General features: G+C 29.7%; 1 protein-coding gene across 1 annotated transcript in view; it reads right to left on the bottom strand.

The window, feature by feature from the left end:
* Positions 1–18820, bottom strand: part of LOC113516784 (uncharacterized) — a 112713-nt gene extending 93893 nt beyond the window's left edge. Inside the window, exon 1 of the mRNA XM_052899584.1 lies at positions 18596–18820. Within this exon, the coding sequence (XP_052755544.1) occupies positions 18596–18820 (225 nt within the window). The remainder of the gene's footprint in view (positions 1–18595) is intronic.
* Positions 18821–19090: the final 270 nt, after the last annotated feature.

Raw genomic sequence — 19090 nt, 5'->3', positions numbered from 1 at the left:
TAATCTATATGTATGCCTAAAATTATATAAGCATTTAATTTATTGTGAAACTATTTGAAATATTGTTATACTAAATAAAGTACAATAGTTGGCACAATACATAGATGTCGGTAGGGGCCGCCCTAGACGGACGTATGTCGACCAAATAGGCGATGTAAAAAATTATAAGTACCCGTATCGAGCGTGTATGACAAGATTGATGAATATATAAGCATTTGGCGTTCCATTGTTTCTGCCTACCTAATGGGAGACAGGCGTGACAGATATATATGTATGTATGTAGTTGGCACAAGAAGTGATTAATGTAAAAAATATAATTTATCTATTATATACATACCTTACATCTAAGTACTAAAAATATTAATGAGAAAACCTTAAAATTTTACTTTAAGATAAAAAAATATTAGAATTATAATATAAAAAAAATATTTAAAAACAAATTTGCATTGTTATAAACATAATATATAGGAATATGTAATAACAATAACAAACTGATATAAACAAATGTGTTATCTTTACACTAAGTTTTATTTTTTCCAATTGTCATAAATAAATGAACAGCAGCCATTGTGTTCTTATTGTTTATTCTACTTTCCCAGAGCATCGTATGGTTCTTTACTAAACAGGAAGCTTGTAATTTATTGAAATTACATTTTGTTCGAGGATTTTCATTGGGATCTTTTTTCTTTTTGTAGAAATTCCTATTTCTACTAAATTATATGTCAAAAGTAATGTATATATATTTGTTTAACGAAAAATTACATTGCAATGGTAAAATTACGATATATACATATTTTGTATGCGATAGCTGTATTTAATACTTAACAATTTTAACTCAATCTCTAGACTATTTATGAAATAATTTTATTTCTTTATTTATAGTTTTTCACACATTAAAATATGTCTACAGGGCGGACTTAATGCCTGATGGCATTCTCTACCAGTCAACCGTTTCGCTAAACACAGAGAGAGAGTAAATGGCGGTGCATAGATTTAAAAATAAAAATTGAAAATTATTATTAAAATAATGTGATTATTCCGAAAAAAAATAGTAGCAAGAAGTTAGCTGTTCAATTTTTTACATTTTATTTTATTTATAGGTCCTTATTTCTGTTAATTTATAACTTGCTATAGACACTGAAATATATATATGTGTATATATATATACACACACATTTGTACATAACATAACTATATATATATATATATATATATATATATATATATATATATATATATATATATATATATATATATATATATATATATATATATATATATATATATATACACACATTTATGTACAAATAAAAATACATATGAAAAAATATGTTACGTTATACGTTACTCTTGTGATAGTCGAGTAAAATTAATTTTTATATACATTATTTAAAACAGCTTCTTTCAAAAACTAGTAAAAGAAATTTCATAAAAAAACCAACTCATTTATTTTTCTTCTATTTCGCCGTGAAAAGTTCTGAGATCTCACGTGGAGGAAAGTCTGAAAGTGATTTTCGGCAATGGTTATTTACCACTGTTATAAGAATATATATTTATTTGTATGATTTACTGTGAAAGCTGAATGTCTGGCTGGCTCTCAGAGCTTAAAAGTATTTACGGCGAAAGAGTTATGTGCTTTTTTGTTATCATTATTTATTCTATTATTATATTTATTATTATTATGTTATCATTTATCATTATTTCTACATTCCACGTGTTTGCGCTTGAAGCTGAGAAGTGCTTGGTGAAATGAATTGTTTTATCTGTGCCTCAATTTTTATATAAAACTTAAATTATACAGAAGTGCGTGTAGTGCTGAGACTATCATATTAACAAAAATTTTAATATTTGATGTCTAACGGTTGAACGGTCGACGTCTATGATCTTTTCATGTTGCAAGTGAAAAATATTGGTTTTATTATAATTTCTATAATGCCTGTTCTTGAACACTGCGGTTACGCCCGCGTGAATTAGAATAAGAAGTATATGGATGGGATAGGTATAGTCTTTGTACCAAATTTCTTTCAAATCCGCGATTCATTTGTGATAAATATCTTCACAAACTTTGAAATAAGATATTATATCTATTTATTTTAATATTTTTCTCTTCATATCCGAGATAACATTTTACACGTATTGTTAGGATTTTTTTATTATACGTATTTATTCCATTTATGGCTTCTGCATGTTTATGTCTTATGTAAAAAAATATTATTTTCAAATGTAAATGAATCCCCGAAATACTTAAAATGCTCACCAAAATATTAACTAAAGCTTATAGTTATATTTTACGATGATAAAATTACGCGAAGAATTAAATGACGTAATAAATTAATACAACCAATCAGTGCCAATAGTGCCATTTAGCAGAAATTGGTAATTTCCGTCTATAAATATGAACGATTTCATGGAAATCAAATATTTCCGTGAATGAAGTTCTTGTCTCTCGTAGTGTTATATCTCTTATTTGGCTTAGTAAATGCGCAATCTTATAGGTAATTTATTTCAGTAGGAGAGCTTATTAAGTCTCTTAATAGGCCTTCCTACTAAAATAAATTACGCAGTATATCTTCACGATGGAAACTGTTGTTAGTAATACCAAATGAAACAAGTTAAACAATGCTGTACCATCTAAAATGCCTTTAGATTTAATATTATCATATAGATAGATAAATAGATAGATAATTTATTTGCATTGCTTATAGCACACAAACAACAATAGACATAAATGCACAATGAAAAAGATAAAAAAAACATACATATACAAAAAATACAAAAATAAAAACAAAACGCATTCAATTATGGTATTTAAAATAAAAATCTTGTGGAGAAGAAAACTAAGAACTCAGATAACGACCATCTGGAGAGAGTTAATATTAAACTTTGGCGCTTTTTATACATATTTTAAATACACAATAGGGATTTAACGCAATGAAAGGTCCTGTCGTGACCACGACGTGGTGCAATCCACGTCGAAACGTTGACAATATAGAAACAGATATGTAGGTACTATTTACCTGTAAAAGCTTTTACATCGCGTTAAGTCCAGATTGTGTATTTAAAACATCTGGAGACAAATACACATACATGTACATTACACATGTACATTCAGACCGGAATTAATTTATAGAATTCGTATTCAAAGCATATAACCAACTGTGTAATCTCGTTTTACGCAAGATAAAGAGCTGTGTGATTTTTCTCATGGATTACATATTTTTGATATAAAATCATATTATCTACACTAATAAAGAGGAAAGTTTTGATTGTTTGTTTGTTTGTAAAATACAAATTCAAATATTAATTTTTTTTAAATTCTTTACCTTTAGAAAGTTACATTATTAGCGAGTAACATAGGCAATATAATATATTCGAAAATTATATCTATCCGTGCGAAAACCGGATCGCTAATAATAAATATAATAGAGAATAATTAAATTATTAAGTTATTATACTTACCAAGTATTTATCTATTTTAAGATAGATACACAATTAAAATTTTAAAATTAATATTTACATAAGTAAACAATACATGAAATTATAGCTATGTTAAAAGAAATGATAATATAATAAAAACTTTGATAAACTCACATTTTGCATAAATTCGACGTAAACGGTTAATAACGTTGTTGTATGCCTCGACGCAAGATCAGTTGTTTTCTCAATTTACTGTGTAAAATTTCTCGAATGAGACGTACGTCATTAAATTATATAGAGGTTTAGGAAAGTTCGTGACGGTGAATATTTTTTAAGACGAACCTAGGCTACCTATGTTAGCTAGAACATGCGTTGCTGATATTTTTATAAAGAAAATTCAAGGTAATATTTACTTTAGGTTGTTGATGAAATTAATCTTGGCAAAAAACAAGCACTTTTTTAATAACAAAAAATTTAAGATGTTTTAAATTTTATATTCTGTATTTGCAATTTCTATGTAATAACAAGAATATATATATATTAATATTGTGATAACATTAAAATTTTGCGAAATGACTTTTAATTTATTTGATAATTTTAAAAGTCTCAGTCGTACTAAATTAATTTTTTTTGGCTTCAATCGAAAGGATTACGAGAATGAAATCCGAGAGATATTTCATCCATTTTAATATTAAGGAAGACATTAAAATTAAGGTTCCTGCCACGTACTCTAAAGAATAAATATAAATTTCTGCGAAATCTCATTAAGTATACATATTTAAAAATTCACTGAAACATGAAGAAAAATGAATATTAATTACTTTTAACTAAATAATTTGCTTCTTTAGAAATAATAAAATTATGATGGAGCCAACACTGCATATTAAATATGTAATACATTCATTCGCATGGTCTAATAATAAAATATATATAATAAAAAACGATATTTTTTTATCTATTTATGTGTTTGTGCGATTGTCTGTTTATGTGTTAGCATTTTACTCTATGACCAGACAAAATGTGAGGAAGGTTTCAAAGTCTTTTTAGCTAAATATGGGCGAATGTTATAAAATATAGAAAGTTTAAATTATTACACTTTGAGAGCTTAAATTGTTAATATCAAAAGACGTCCTTAAAGAAAAAAATATAAATTACATGACTATAGATAGCATAAAAATAAAAGAAATATATACAAAAGGTGACGGTATAATTAGGTAACATTTAACTTTTAAATTACTAGTTGACCCAGCAAAAAAGTGTTAATCCTTACTGCCGTCTATCGAGTCTATTATTAGAATTCCCTACCAAAAAGATACAAAGAAACCCTTATGGCGCGATTTTGCGCGTCCATCTGTCACATTACTATATCTCAGCAACTACGAGTTATTAATGTTATCGATTTGAAATTTGGAATTGTTTTACATGTTGTTAGGTCACGCACGTTGCAGTGGAAATAATTGAACAATATTTTTTATTTGTTTGCTAAAGGTTCCAAAAGTGGTACTCAAAATTTTAAAATTAGTTTACTAGTCTAAGAGGGCTGTAAAATGAAAGGGCTTTATATTATATATTTTTTATATTATATATTATTATATATGTAAATATTACAGGAAAAATCGAACGAAGTTTCTAAATACCATAGTTTTTAAGGATTTATAAAAACTTCAAAAACAAACTTAGTTATGCAGTCAGATATATAGAAGTAGTTGTGCCCTAAAATAAATATTAGGTATCTCTTATACATTTAAATATAATAACGTAAATTTATTCATATATTACGAGTATTTACATATTAAAATAATATTCCCAACTTGTTTTTTCTTATTGCGACAATTTTTTTCTATTTCCTAAATTGGAGCAAACAATATACACTTATGTAAAATAATAATTAAAAAAAAACAAAATTTCATCTTCATCAATATCGGTTGAGCATTTTTGGAAAACATTGTACCGTGGGATTTTTATATTACCTAAGAACGAGCAGTATTAGGTATACTATGTATGGATTAGTTATTTAAAACGAGATTCAATTGCACTACTGCAAAGTATAAAGTGTAGTTCTTTGATTTTTTGAATTATTAATTTCGAGATTGAGGCAAGCAACTCTTAAATAATTTTAAACAAAATTTTATTTTATAATTTACAATTTTATATTGCCTTTCAGTAAAATATTTTAGCATTAATATTTAAATCATCTACTTTTCTTCTGAGCGTCTTATTTTTCCTGTATAAGCGGCAATGTTGAGCATGAGTACTTTCATTACCATTAATTTAAAGTAGGTTTAATTAATAGTCAAATATCAAATTGATAACACCACAATATATACGGTGAGGTATTTCATTATGTAGATGTAATGAAAATTTAACAGTGGGGTTAATTCTGAAGAATTTCTTTAAAGTTATCTCATAATTTAATATTTTAATTTGATAGTTTTGTGAAATTAATGTTTTATGGACCATTATCTTTTTTTATACAACTTAGAATGACAAACAAGCTGACGGCCCACCTGATGGAAAGTGGTAACCGTCGTCTATAGACATGAGCAGTACCATGGAAATAAAAGAGTATACTGTTTCGCCCATGAGACCCCCCATGCATTGCCATTCCTGAGGACTCAGGTGTTATTCTTCTGTACTCTGTAAATTCTTGCCATATCCCACCCTTCAAACCGAAACACAGCCATGCAAAAACAACTGCTTCACGGTTGAAAAACATTTTTGTGAAATTCTTTAAAAAGGTTATATTAAGGTTTCTTTAGCGTCGGGAAAGCGTACGTGACACCCCTAGTGTTCTGGTCGTTCATAGGGTACAGTGAGCGTTTACCACCAAACGGTCTGTATGCTTATTTGCTATCTTTGTGTTGTATAAAAAAATACCATTTTATGGATAACCATAAACTAAATTAGTTTATTCATATTGGCTCCTAAAAAAAAAAAAGGATTTGGTATAATATCTAATTGAAATTAATGCATTAAAATGTTCAGAAATGGTATAAACATTCTTATATAACTATTCATTGGTCTATTTAATGCACGACACGAACAAAATATAAAGTACCTAATAAAATGAAACAAAAAGATGGATGGACAGTGAAAGAGGATATTACTTATGTCTCGGTATGACAAGCGAAATGACCAATTGAAGATCTGAATGGAAAGCAAAAATACTTTACGTCGACCTTAAATAATGGGAAATTATGCTAAAACAATAGTTATAATAAAAATGCTAATAAAACCTATTGTTGTAAAATTTGTATAATATAAGGAACTTACATATAAAATTATAGTGTAAAATTAGAGGTTTTTTGGTGTTTAAATGATTGTTCTTTTAGAACAATCATTTAAATACCAAAAAACCTCTCGATATATGAATATAGTATTTTTTTTTACACGTAAATAAGCCTAAGGAGCCTTATTTTTAAGTACTGAATTCAAATCAAAAAATTTTTTAAAATTAATGTTGATAAGTCTATTTGTTCCATTATTAGAATCAAGTTTCAATGAATTATTAAAATTGAATAGGTATCACTCCAACTTAAAAGCTGATCTAGCGAATCTTAAGTTATAGATTTACATAGAAGGGGCCATTATAAGAAATTGCGTAATGCATAGAGGTCATAGCAAATTGGATATTCATATTCATGAAAAATCTAAACGCCGATGAGTCATAGGTATCAGAATAATATTACATAGTATGAAAAATCATGGATAAACATTTAAACTGAATGGAATTCATCATTACCATCATCATCAACATCATCGTCATATTAACGTCGGTTTATAAAATAAATATAAAATTAATTTTGTAATTTGTAAGCATATGTCAATATATTTTTAATATATTTCTTTTGTCAATAGAATGAGGTTTGTATTATGTATTATCTCCTCCATTGACAGTTTTGGCTTATCCTGTTTGAACCACCTGCATCTACTCAATCTTTGTTACACATATGACGTCGTCGTTTCATCTACTGTTCGGAATATCTTTTTCATTAAGATCTAATTTCTGAGAGCAACACGTACGTACTGTTACAACTTTAGCATGTAGACATATTATTGCTGAATAGCAATATCATTTATTTCCATTTAAATCAGCAGTGTTATGCCTATGTAAACTCAAACAAACCCTAAATCAGGCAGTCATGATTTAGCTAGCCAAATTGCTGCCGGATCTGGTTTCTGCCTGTCGAGCTGGCCAGCAAAATTAACTAGTTGGTTTTATCATCCGGGCTCAATTAAACCCTAAACCGAAGTCTCCCGCATCGCGAGTCAAGTGGACCTTCAAATAAGATAAAAGTGCAGTGTAAATGAAATAAGTATATAATAGATGTTTAAAAATATTAAATAAATAACTTTGGTGTGTGGAAAAAAGTTTTTTTATTAAACAAGTGCCCCACACTAACAGTACGATCTAATTAATAATAAAATAATATTAGATATTTTATTTATTTATTTACAATTTATTACATCATTTATAATATCGTTACATCAAATCAGAAATTTATTGTTCATAGCTGAACATAAGGGGGGTTTTATTAGTAGTTGCAACGCTTGGCAGACGGCTTGGTAATCGCAGTTAGGTTTTGGTGACGTCTTAAGAAAGACGTTGCTGCCCATCTCTCGACCATTAAGTTCCCGTAGTCGCCTCTTACGACACCCACTGGAAAGGAAGGGGTGGCTCATTCTATACCGGGACTACATGGCATTTATAATATAAATACAGTAAGCTTTAATGAGAAATAATATAAAAGGTAGTCTTTTCGCTAAGCAATCTCTTGTATATTGATATTGTCTACTATAACAATAATATCCCAGAAAATGAACTTCTAATTATAGCTAGTTTTGTAATCAGTAATTTGATATATTACTTACAAATAATTACTGCGCCTACCTCAGATAAATAAGAAAAGGCAAGGCAATGATAATGATATGAAAAAGTTAAATTAGAGAATTAATAAGAGGAAAAGAATTTTGAATTTATTTAAAGAAACCTTAATTGTAAAGAACCTTTTTTACAACCGACTGTATGATTTATTAATCTTAACTGAATTTTAGGATTTTAGGAGGAGATTGTTAAGTAAAATATCAAATTGAAGTAATAAAATAAATTGAAAGAAGTTATACCTATATAATTTATTTTGATTAAGTAAGGTTATATTCGAAAAAAAAGACATAATTTTAGAAACGTATCGTTTGTTATGCAAAGCATATTATTGTATTCAATAAAAAAATGGAGTATATACTTAACAGAAATAAGACTACAATTTTAGTTGTAGCCTGAGGTTGAAATATCCAGAGTTAATTTCATGTTTTATTTAGTTCTTTCATAAAATATTTTTTTAGAAAGAAAATACGCAGCGAATTACGTTATGATTATTCTTTATTTTTACGTATAGAAACAATTGTTATTGAAATTTTCATTTTGCAAGTCGATAAGATATATTATTTCAAAAATAATATAAATCTTGTATGTATTGTTATTTAAAAGTGCGTGATAGGTATCTTTATATATATTTTTATTTTGATAACTAGTTTTTTGTTCGCTACTTCGCAGGTATGAATTTCAGATTGTAATTGTCCCCCCCCCCCCCTATAGAAATTTCAAAAGAATATAGATCATCTACTTTTTAAACCCTAAACACGTAAATATAATTAAATTATTATAGTGAACACTCGATCATTTGGCCAAATTAATAAATAAATGTGTGATCGTCTATTGATGTATATATGTTGGTATATGACAGTAGTTAAATAATGAAGATGACTGATAAATCTTTAAGGATTAAGAGTACTTAATAAATTATACTCACATTTTATGAAACTAGAAAGTAATGTTAATTTAATATTAAATTACAACATAATTATACAAAATTAATAAACAGGGGAGTGGTCGAGCCCCTCACACACCCAGACTTTTCAACTATTTATAGCTCTTCCTCCTGAAAAGACAGGGGTATTGAAGATGTATAATGCACTGGGTAGATAAGGAGGTACAGACTATTCTTAGTTCCAAACCAAATCAAAAGTACATTAGTACATCAACATTATAATGGCTCCACCAGCCCCACAATGCTTCCAGTAGAAAAGTAGTTGTTTCGCCAATGGCAAAGAATCTAAATTTAAGTCCCGGGGTCACTCAGATACAAGAGTTTACTTTGGATGCAACCCCTTTCGGTTCTATAAGGTGACATTAGGAGATCAATCCGTAGATACAGCACGTAGTCGAAACTGAAGTCCCAGCATCACTCAGTCACGAGCTTATTTATGGGGTTTTCCCTTCGGCTCAAATGTGACAATAGAGATCAAACTGTAGAGACAGCCCGAGACGTGACTGAAATCACGAGATCACTCAGACACCAGAACTTACTTATGGGAGAGGCTCCGTTTCGGTTCTATATTGTGACATTAGAGATCAACCCGTGGAGACAGCTGGATAAATATGTAGAATAGTGTAATAGGGTGATACCTTCAACACCGTAAGATTGCCAAAGCCAATATAATGTTGATAGCTGCTATATGTAAACATAGCATATTTAATTTTGTATAATTTACTTAATACCAAGAATACTCAAGGATTAAGATAGGTTTTGTGAATGTTGAGTAGGCCGTAGCCAGGTGTGAGTAGATCAACCCGTAGGAAGAGAGCTACTAAGATTGTTTGTTGAATAGGCCGTAGCCAAGTATGAGTAGATCAACCCGTAGGAAGAGAGCTACTAAGAGTTTGTTGAATAGACCGTAGCCAGGTATAAGTAGCTCAACCCGTACGAAGAGAGCTATTAAGAGTGTTTGTTGAATAGGTCATAGCCAGGTATGAGTAGATCAACCCGTAGGAAGAGGGCTACTAAGAGATTGTTGAATAGGCCGTAGCCAGATATAAGTAGATCAACCCATAGGAAGAGAGCTACTAAGAGTTTGTTAAGTAGGCCGAAGCCAAATTTTAAAAAGAATGTATTTGTATTGTATTTGTATTTAATGTAGTATTTAAATAAAATGTTACGCTAAAGATGGCTTAGTGAAAAGTATACCGTAATAATGTTTAAATTCCGCCTATTCGGATAATAACATTTTAAATAAACTAATCTACCTAGTAGTAAAGTAATAAATGAATACTACATGACTATAATAACTATTTGAACGGTTAAATTAGTATGTAAGACGTAGTGGTTAGATAAATTTATGCACTTAAAATAAAAGTTTGCTTAAAATTCAGCTTATTTGGATAATGAGCTAATGGTGTTTAAATAAAGAGATATCAAGTCTACCTAATAATTTACGCATAACTATAATAACTAAATAAAAAAGTCATTGAACTCAGCTTAGTTAATATGTAAAACATTGTGCATAGATAAATGATTCGTTAATGTCGGCTTCGCGATCGATACATATAATAAATTTGCAACTGGTCGCCGTTCATACATGGAAGACGTAAATATAAAAAACCCATTATTGTTATGAATGTGATAAAGCCAAAACCAACGTTTTCTAGAACTTTTGTCTGTACGTTTGTGCACGATAATCTTAGAAACGGCTTAACCAATTTAAACGCGGCTTTCATTAATGCATTGCGACTTACTTTACTATACAGCGTCTAGTTACAATTTTATTATATTAGTATGATTGTAATAAAAAACTAAAAGGCCGAAAATGTTTAGGACGTTTTACTTAAATATTTAACTGATTTCTCATGACTTCAATTTCAACTGTTTATTTCAGTTATTCCATTTATCTAATCTTGAATTTCAAGACAGTTTTGCAAACGCTGGATAATAGATATCTAAAATAGCAAGTTGCTAAGAACAGGATGACTAATGTACTTTTTTTTTTGCTAGGTGAAACTTTTGTGCGGTTAAGTCTGCACTTGAAAGTGTAAAAAATAAAACTTTTATCTATTTTATTTAAAAAACCGAAATGTCTTTTTAATATTCAATGACTTTTTTATATGTTAAAAAGTTTGTTGTTATATTACAAACTCATGGTTGAGGTAAGTATTTATAAAAAATATATAAAAAATAAAATTAAGTAAAAATTTTCAACAATACAATTTTTCGTTAAAACGGAATTTAAATGTTAACTAACATGGTTAATATTTATGTTCTGAGTATAAATCTGTTGACAATTTACGATGATATTGTCAAACATAAACACAAAAAATACGTTTGAAAAATATAGACACTGTTTCAATTTCAAATAGCTTAAAAAACTTGATATAGAAACAAATTGAAAATTATGTGATAGGTAGCCTTTTTCTCTTTTTCATTAGATTCAATACCTAATTATATTTTAAGTTCAATTCGCAACTGGAATTATCCAACTAAGTACAGTTTAAACTAAGCTTGAAGTGACGCGGCTATCGATGGTCTATGTTGCTGTATACTAAGATACTAGTTTACCTAACTTGGGTAAACAACGAAACAGTACAATTTGTACTTGGGTAAATCTCCATAATACCCTATGCGCAAATCTACCCATAAACAAGTCTCCTGTAATGGTCATTGATTTAGGGTATATCATTTAGTTCCAGTAATATTCAGATTTTAGTCCAGACCTGAGGCATCCGGCCGGATCAGATTCAGCTGTGCAAGCATTAAGTAAATTCATAAAGTTATTTAAGTGTTGAAAGCGGTAGACTCTATGATTAATTACTTTGGCGAAATTAAGAGAAAACTTGCCAGATGGACATAACGCGGGCGTATACCCATAGATGTATTATATAGTTATATATTACATCGAGCGTATGGTAATAAAAACTTAATAAATTTCATTTGTTATAATTATATTTTTTCCGTAATAATCATCATGTGAAAATAAATTTGATTGTTATCTCAACCGATCAACTCAATCAATTGTAATGAAATTTAGTAAACCCGTAGTATTTGGGAAAAGTACTCGTATAATGGTTATTTTTTTATTTCAGTTTATTTTTTGTATAGTTTAAATTAAAAGAATATTACTTAAATACACTGAAACGTTTACCTGAACGTATAAGCTCAATCAATCTAACTAATATAACCAATATAATAACTATTGTATGTATCATCAGCAGCTCGTAAATAAACCTTACGAGATTTTTGAGTACGGCACATAAATACATTGTAATAGTTCCAAATATTGTATTTAAATAACCTAAATGTTTCAAGCGTCTTTACACATAAGATACGTGTTTTTTTTTTCTGTTATTTATATTATATCCTGGTAAAGTATACTCAATTCTATCTGATTACATTCACTAATAATTAATTCCATTGTAAAACGTATGTTTACGTTACACGTATATACGTATTAGAAATTACTTTGTTCATACTCTCGCCAAATCAGCTTTGTGCATATATTGTGCAAAATGTCCTATTGCCTATTTCGCTCTAATAAACATGTTATTATGTTTTATTATTATGTATTGCCAATCTATATACTTCATAATCTAAAGTATGTACCGATTAGTTTTTGTTAGTTGTAGTAATCGTAATCATGTTACACTGTATGTGTGTACGTATAGTAAATAATTATTTTTATATCTCCTGACGTACTTTGAAAGTCACAGCGAGTGTACATGTTAAAAATCTCTTATTTCTATGATGTAAAATTAAGGGGAATTTCCATTACGTGAATAAAAAATTTAACCATTTACGGGGTAGTTAAGTCGTAAAGGATATCAAAATACTTTTAACATTAATCTACATGTTTACATACGAGTTATCTTAAGTATGTAATAAAAGGATCGGGTCTACCCTTCTGGATGAAATGTTATAATCAATAATGACATTAAATAGGCACTTAATTATAATTCCGTACAAAATTCTGTTTTATTCACAATTAATGATATATAGTTTATTAATAAAAGGGTACATGCAAGTTCTTATTCAACTGTTCTTGTCCAGTACATAACGAAGTTTTTTTTTATACAACTTAGAATGGCAAACAAGCTGACGGCCCACCTGATGGAAAGTGGTAATCGTCGCCTATAGACATGAGCAGTACCATGGACATAACAGAGTATACTGTTTCGCCCATGATACCCCCCATGCGTTACCATTCCTGAGGACTCAGGTGTTATTCCTCTGTACCCTGTAAATTCACGTCATATCCCACCCTTCAAACCGAAACACAACTGCTTTACGGTTGAAACACGAATGGAACAGAGGTACCCAAGCACACGACTTTTGTACTTCTTTTGACATAACGCTTAAAGATTAAAGAAGAAAGAAGATTTTTATCATAAGCTTATGAAAATTCTTATCTAATAAAATGGAAATCAGGGTCAGAAATTTCGAATTCAACCAAATATTCAAATTTAAGATCCCACAAAGGGGTGTTGCAAACTTGGTAGAATGTTTAGTGGACAAAATTGAAATCAATTTAATAAATAGATATACCGTATCTGGATTAAAGCATAGGATAGCACATGTATGGTGATATCACTTTCAATTTTTTGTCCAAACAATCGATCGTAAAGCGTGTTGGAAGAAATAATAATATTTGATGCGATCTCAAGGTCGTTTGCTCAACGCACCTTTATGACATGAACCTTTACGACAATAATGTCGTCAGAGGATCGCAGATATTATCTTTAGTTTATGGTGATGGTGATGGTGACACAATGTTGTCAAGTTAGGTAATAAAGTATGTGGGTTAACATTTTATTGAAAATGTTTGTTAATATTTGTGGGCAAAACGACTGCAAGCTGGTAACTGTAAGCTTTCTAAAGATACCATATTTCCAATAGTCTTTAGGAAAGTAATATAATTATAAAAATGTACATTCAAAGCAAAAAGATAAATAAAAGTGAACGATAAATATGACATGTCATATTTTACAAGAGGGAGACTTTGTATAAAAGTCGATTGCTTGGGTACCTCTGTCCTATTCGTGTTTCAACCGTAAAGCAGTTGTGTTTGCATGGCTGTGTTTCGGTTTAAAGGGTGAGATATGGTGTGAATTCACTGGGTACGGAGGAATAACACATGAGTCCTCAGGAATGGCAACGCATGAGGGGTATCATGGACGAAACATTATACTCTGTTATGTCCATGGTACTGCTCATATCTATAGGCAACAGTTACCACTTTCCATCAGGTGGGCTTGTTTGCCATTCTTGTATAAGTTGTATAAAAAAAATTCATAGTCACACTTCATGTTACAAAAATACTTTATAATAAAATTAATAATAAAAGATTGTGTCCTACAAAAAAAGTCGATATTAATTGTGACAAAACTAGTTATATTGATCTAAAAACTAAACTGTTGAACTGATTTTGATAAAATTTCTATGGCACCAATTTGTAAGTATATTATATTAGATAAAAAAAAATTCTAAATCGGTTTAAACCTGACAGAGTTATGAGACATCAAACTAAAAAAATACAACCGAAATGAGAATCTTCATTCTGAAGTCGGTTGAAAAAGAAACCAAAAAGTTGCGTCGTGCATAATATTCAACAATTTAATTACCATTCATTTAGTAACACTATCATTTGAATCATAAGTACTATCTTGAAAATTGTTCAATCATTTTGTACGTGTTTGGTCAAATAAAGGTAATTAAGAAGAGGTAGCAGTTGGGCTTGTATCAGAATAATACTTGTCTCTAATGGTAAGAATTTTTGAAATTGTTTATAAGATCGAAACGAAGAACATAGTTTATCCCATTAACTTGTTTATTTCAGGATAAATTGGTGTTTTTCAAAACAGCTGGGTTTTTTAAATAATAATGTTTATCCTTCTCTACGGTGCTTTAAATCAAAAGCTCTTTTAATATAGCAAAAATTTTTGAGAAGAAATACCCAATTTGTGCAATCGAATGTATTAAATCGCTAATAAACTCTCGTTTTTAGCCAATTAAAAACGTTATGGTTAGGTTAATCCATGGAAATATATAACCGAATTTTTTATTAGAATGTAGGAAAATGGACCATATTACATGGCTTACAAATCAGCTATTCGTGTAGCTTTATAAACTCTAGGTACGAAGGAGTAGTGGATTTAAATACATCGAGAGGCAAACTTGAAGTATCGGTTTATTATAGATTTTTACCATCGGAGCTTTAAACGGCAGGCTGATTACGTATCTTGCAAGCGAAAGTAAAAAATTGCTCAATTTTTTTAACCTGTTTTTAAAATTATATTTTCCTACTGTAGATAAAATGGAATGATAACCCCACCTGTGCTATTGGTATATGTTGGCGGGGTACCAGTGAGTGATGATAGGTGACGGTGAAAGCTGGTAATTTAGCCCATTGTGATAGGTTCTACAAAAATTAATCAAGTTTTTTCCAGGGGAAATCGCGTAGAGGTAGATCTCTTTTCCTCTTAGCAACTATACTAATGTGCGTTTTAATTATAGATTTATTCAACAAGTATATTTTCTTTATAATTAAGTCTATTTAAATATCTTAATTCTTTCAGAGAAATCTCAAAAGAAGTATTTTTTTTGTATTTGAGGAAAATTTTACAGTCTATTGTTCCTTAAAGAACCCCTAAATCCCTGGAGCGATCGGTTCAAATTCTCATGCTGACAATATTCACGGTTTACATTAAAGGTGTTTAAATATAGATCGTCGTTCGTGCTTAAGGAAAAATATCGATATTTTCAACTATGATTTTTTTTTTCAAGTAAAGAATTATCTTTAAAGTTAAAATATTACCATAACATCATAAAGTAAGATCATGATCAGTCATATACTTTTTTAATATTTAATCTGCTTTCAAACAACTATTTTCTCTTGTTTTTATAGCATCAAGAAAATCTTTAGCAAGTAATTTTAGTTAGTTCATAATATACATATAATATACATCTGTGGTTATAAAATTTGAAAGAAAAAAATAATTACTAAAAAATCCATAGACGATCTTTTATTTTTTTTTTGCTCTTGATGCCATAGTTTCTTTGCTTGCTCATAGTAAAATTATCCCCTAGGAGGTATAAAATGGGTTACCGAAAATAAAACTCTGTAAATAAAAATGGCGTAATATACATTTTAGTAACTAAATTGATACGATTTTGAGTATCGTTAGGTCAAGTTGTATTGGTACTGATATTGAACTGTGCCATACTTCGGCTTTCTCTTGATACTCTTGATTTTAATGACCATGGAGTCAAGTCTATGTGCAGTATTGAAAACTAGAAGAGTGATTGTGCTATTTGGTAAAAGCTTTCTATGAACCATTTACAGAAACGTCCCTAAAATGTATTTTATATTTTGTTTTATTATTTTATTAGAAAACATATTTTTAATCACAATGATTGCTCGCATATTTCACACACTGCTGGGTTTTACAATTAAGAGAAATTATGATAAAAGATGAGGTCAGATACAAAGCAGGCTTCTACCGGATCTGGCATCTAGGTTTTCTACCGAAATTGCTCTCATCATTGGACTTTTAGAGGGATTATTCAAAGAGGTCGTCAGTAACTGACGACCTTTTACTTTTTATGGTAATCCATTGTTTTAATGCATCGGTCAATGTTAACTCTAAATGCTTCGATAGCAAAAAGGTTGGTGTCAGCGTTCTACAAGGTTCTGTGCTGTATCAAAATATACTTTTTGCTATACGTATCGACCACAGTCAGGTGAATTAGGCAGGAAATTTATTTCGTGAATAGATCATGTATGTATGTAGTTTACCTACATATTAGTAAATTATTAACGTATTATAAAAAAAAATCATTGATGTTAAATTAAATATCATCATTTCAGCTATTATCCGTTCACTGCTGGACATAAGCCTCCCCCATAGACTGTCATAAAGAATAGTCCTGAGCCACCTGCATCCACTGACTCCCTGCAACGCATTTCAGCTCGTCACTCTATCTAGTGGGGGGTCGTTCGACACTGCGTTTACCCGTACGTGGTCGCTAATCAAGAACCTTTCTTCCCCATCGGTTGTCGGTTCTTTGAGCTATGCGACCAGCCCATTGCCACTTCAGCTTATCTTTCAGGCTATGTCGGTTATTTTAGTTATTTTGCTGATATCCTCGTTTCAGATTCTATCACGAAAAGAGACTTCGAGCATAGCCCTCTTCATAGCCCGCTGAGTAACTTGTAATTAAATATATAAACAATAATGAACTAATTGTTCAATAAATTAATTTTATATTAGCTACCAATTATGAGTTGTTTTTATTTTATTAAAGAAATTGTTTCTTCATAATAACAGAGTACTATTGTTAAGAAGATAAATCTCAAATAGATTTTAAAGAAAAAATTTTTAGAGTAAGTAATTAAATATTTGGTTGGGAACCGAAAAACGGTTTAGAGCGAGCTCTGAATCTTAGATTAAATGAGATATGCTTTGATGGCGAATCGGTGATAGCATGTTAATAAACCTATTGATATTTTTAGTAGTATCCTGCCGACTTAGAAATGTCTGGAGTCGAGTTTAATATTATTTTTCTTTGAATTGGAAGCTGGATATGGTTTGGTGTTATGATAATTGAATGAAAATAAAAATAAATAAATTATATACATAATGGATAGATTGATTTATAAATGTATTATGTATTAATAAATCTGTGTGTTCTTTTATTTCTTGATCTCAAACATCACAAAATATATACATAATCTTTTAATCTTAATTAATTATAAATATGCACTATATTTTTGAATTAGATTCTTTTCGCCTATCATCATCATCTTATTAGTCGTTAATTGTTCACTGCTGATTACAGACTTTTCCCTTAAGGAGAATTAATTTATCACTAAAACATTTCACCAAATAAGAGTAAGTTATACACTAAATAAAAGCTATATAAGTATTTCTATTTAAGAATACATATTTAGTACCGAGGACTCAGAGCTGGCGAGAGGGTAAAGAGAAGCGTGAAATGGTTAAATAAATTGCAATTTAAAGGCATCTAACTTTGAGAGAAAATTTTATTTTGCCGCCTGAATTTCAAATTTGGTTACGAAACTCGTGTATTAAATGGTCCGCGATGTAATCGTCCGCGCACATTATTACAACTTGACGAAGGTATTTCTCTTTTCCTCTTATAATAGTAGCAGAGTGCGGAATGATGGAACGAGTATAAAAATAGAAACATTCCACAAATGTGCGGTCAGGGTCATAATATCACATCATCATCACCGTTATAAACATATCGTCCACTGCTGAACTAAGGTTTCTCTTATTTTAATAATATTGTAACATTTCGTGCCACTTATATCTAATAATTCCTTGCATTACTTTTGCGGTTTTTACTCCATCTCGTATGGGTTGCTGTACACTGCGTTTGTCTGTATGCTGTTGCAACTTGAGAAATTTTCTTCCTTTTACTGGTTTATCAGTTGATTTGATATGGTCGACCCATTGAAACTTCAGTTTTGATCTTTCTTGGAATAATCCATTTATTTCTCCGAGTAACTTGAGTCTCCTCATAGAGCTAGTAGTCTGTGACAAATTTTCAATCATTTTTCGCAATATTTATTGGTGTATGATTTTTGTCTTTTGACTTTGTGGTATTTTGGATAAAAAGAAATTAAAATTTCTTTACTGTTGCCCAATCTCATACAATATAAACAAACTCGAGGCTATATTATGAACTTTAACAAAGTCCTCCAAACTTATCCATGGTGGTGCCAGCAATAATTCTTTAAAAAAATTGGATAAATGATATATATGATAGATAGTTTATTCAGGTTCATTCAGATGTATAACAATTATATTTCATATTTATAATAG

This window comes from Galleria mellonella, unplaced genomic scaffold (assembly GCF_026898425.1).
Source record: "Galleria mellonella isolate WM207_F2 unplaced genomic scaffold, CSIRO_AGI_GalMel_v1 utg588, whole genome shotgun sequence".
NCBI lineage: Eukaryota > Metazoa > Arthropoda > Insecta > Lepidoptera > Pyralidae > Galleria > Galleria mellonella.
Note: the sequence above shows the minus strand (reverse complement) of the source record. Positions and strands in the feature narration are given on the sequence as shown.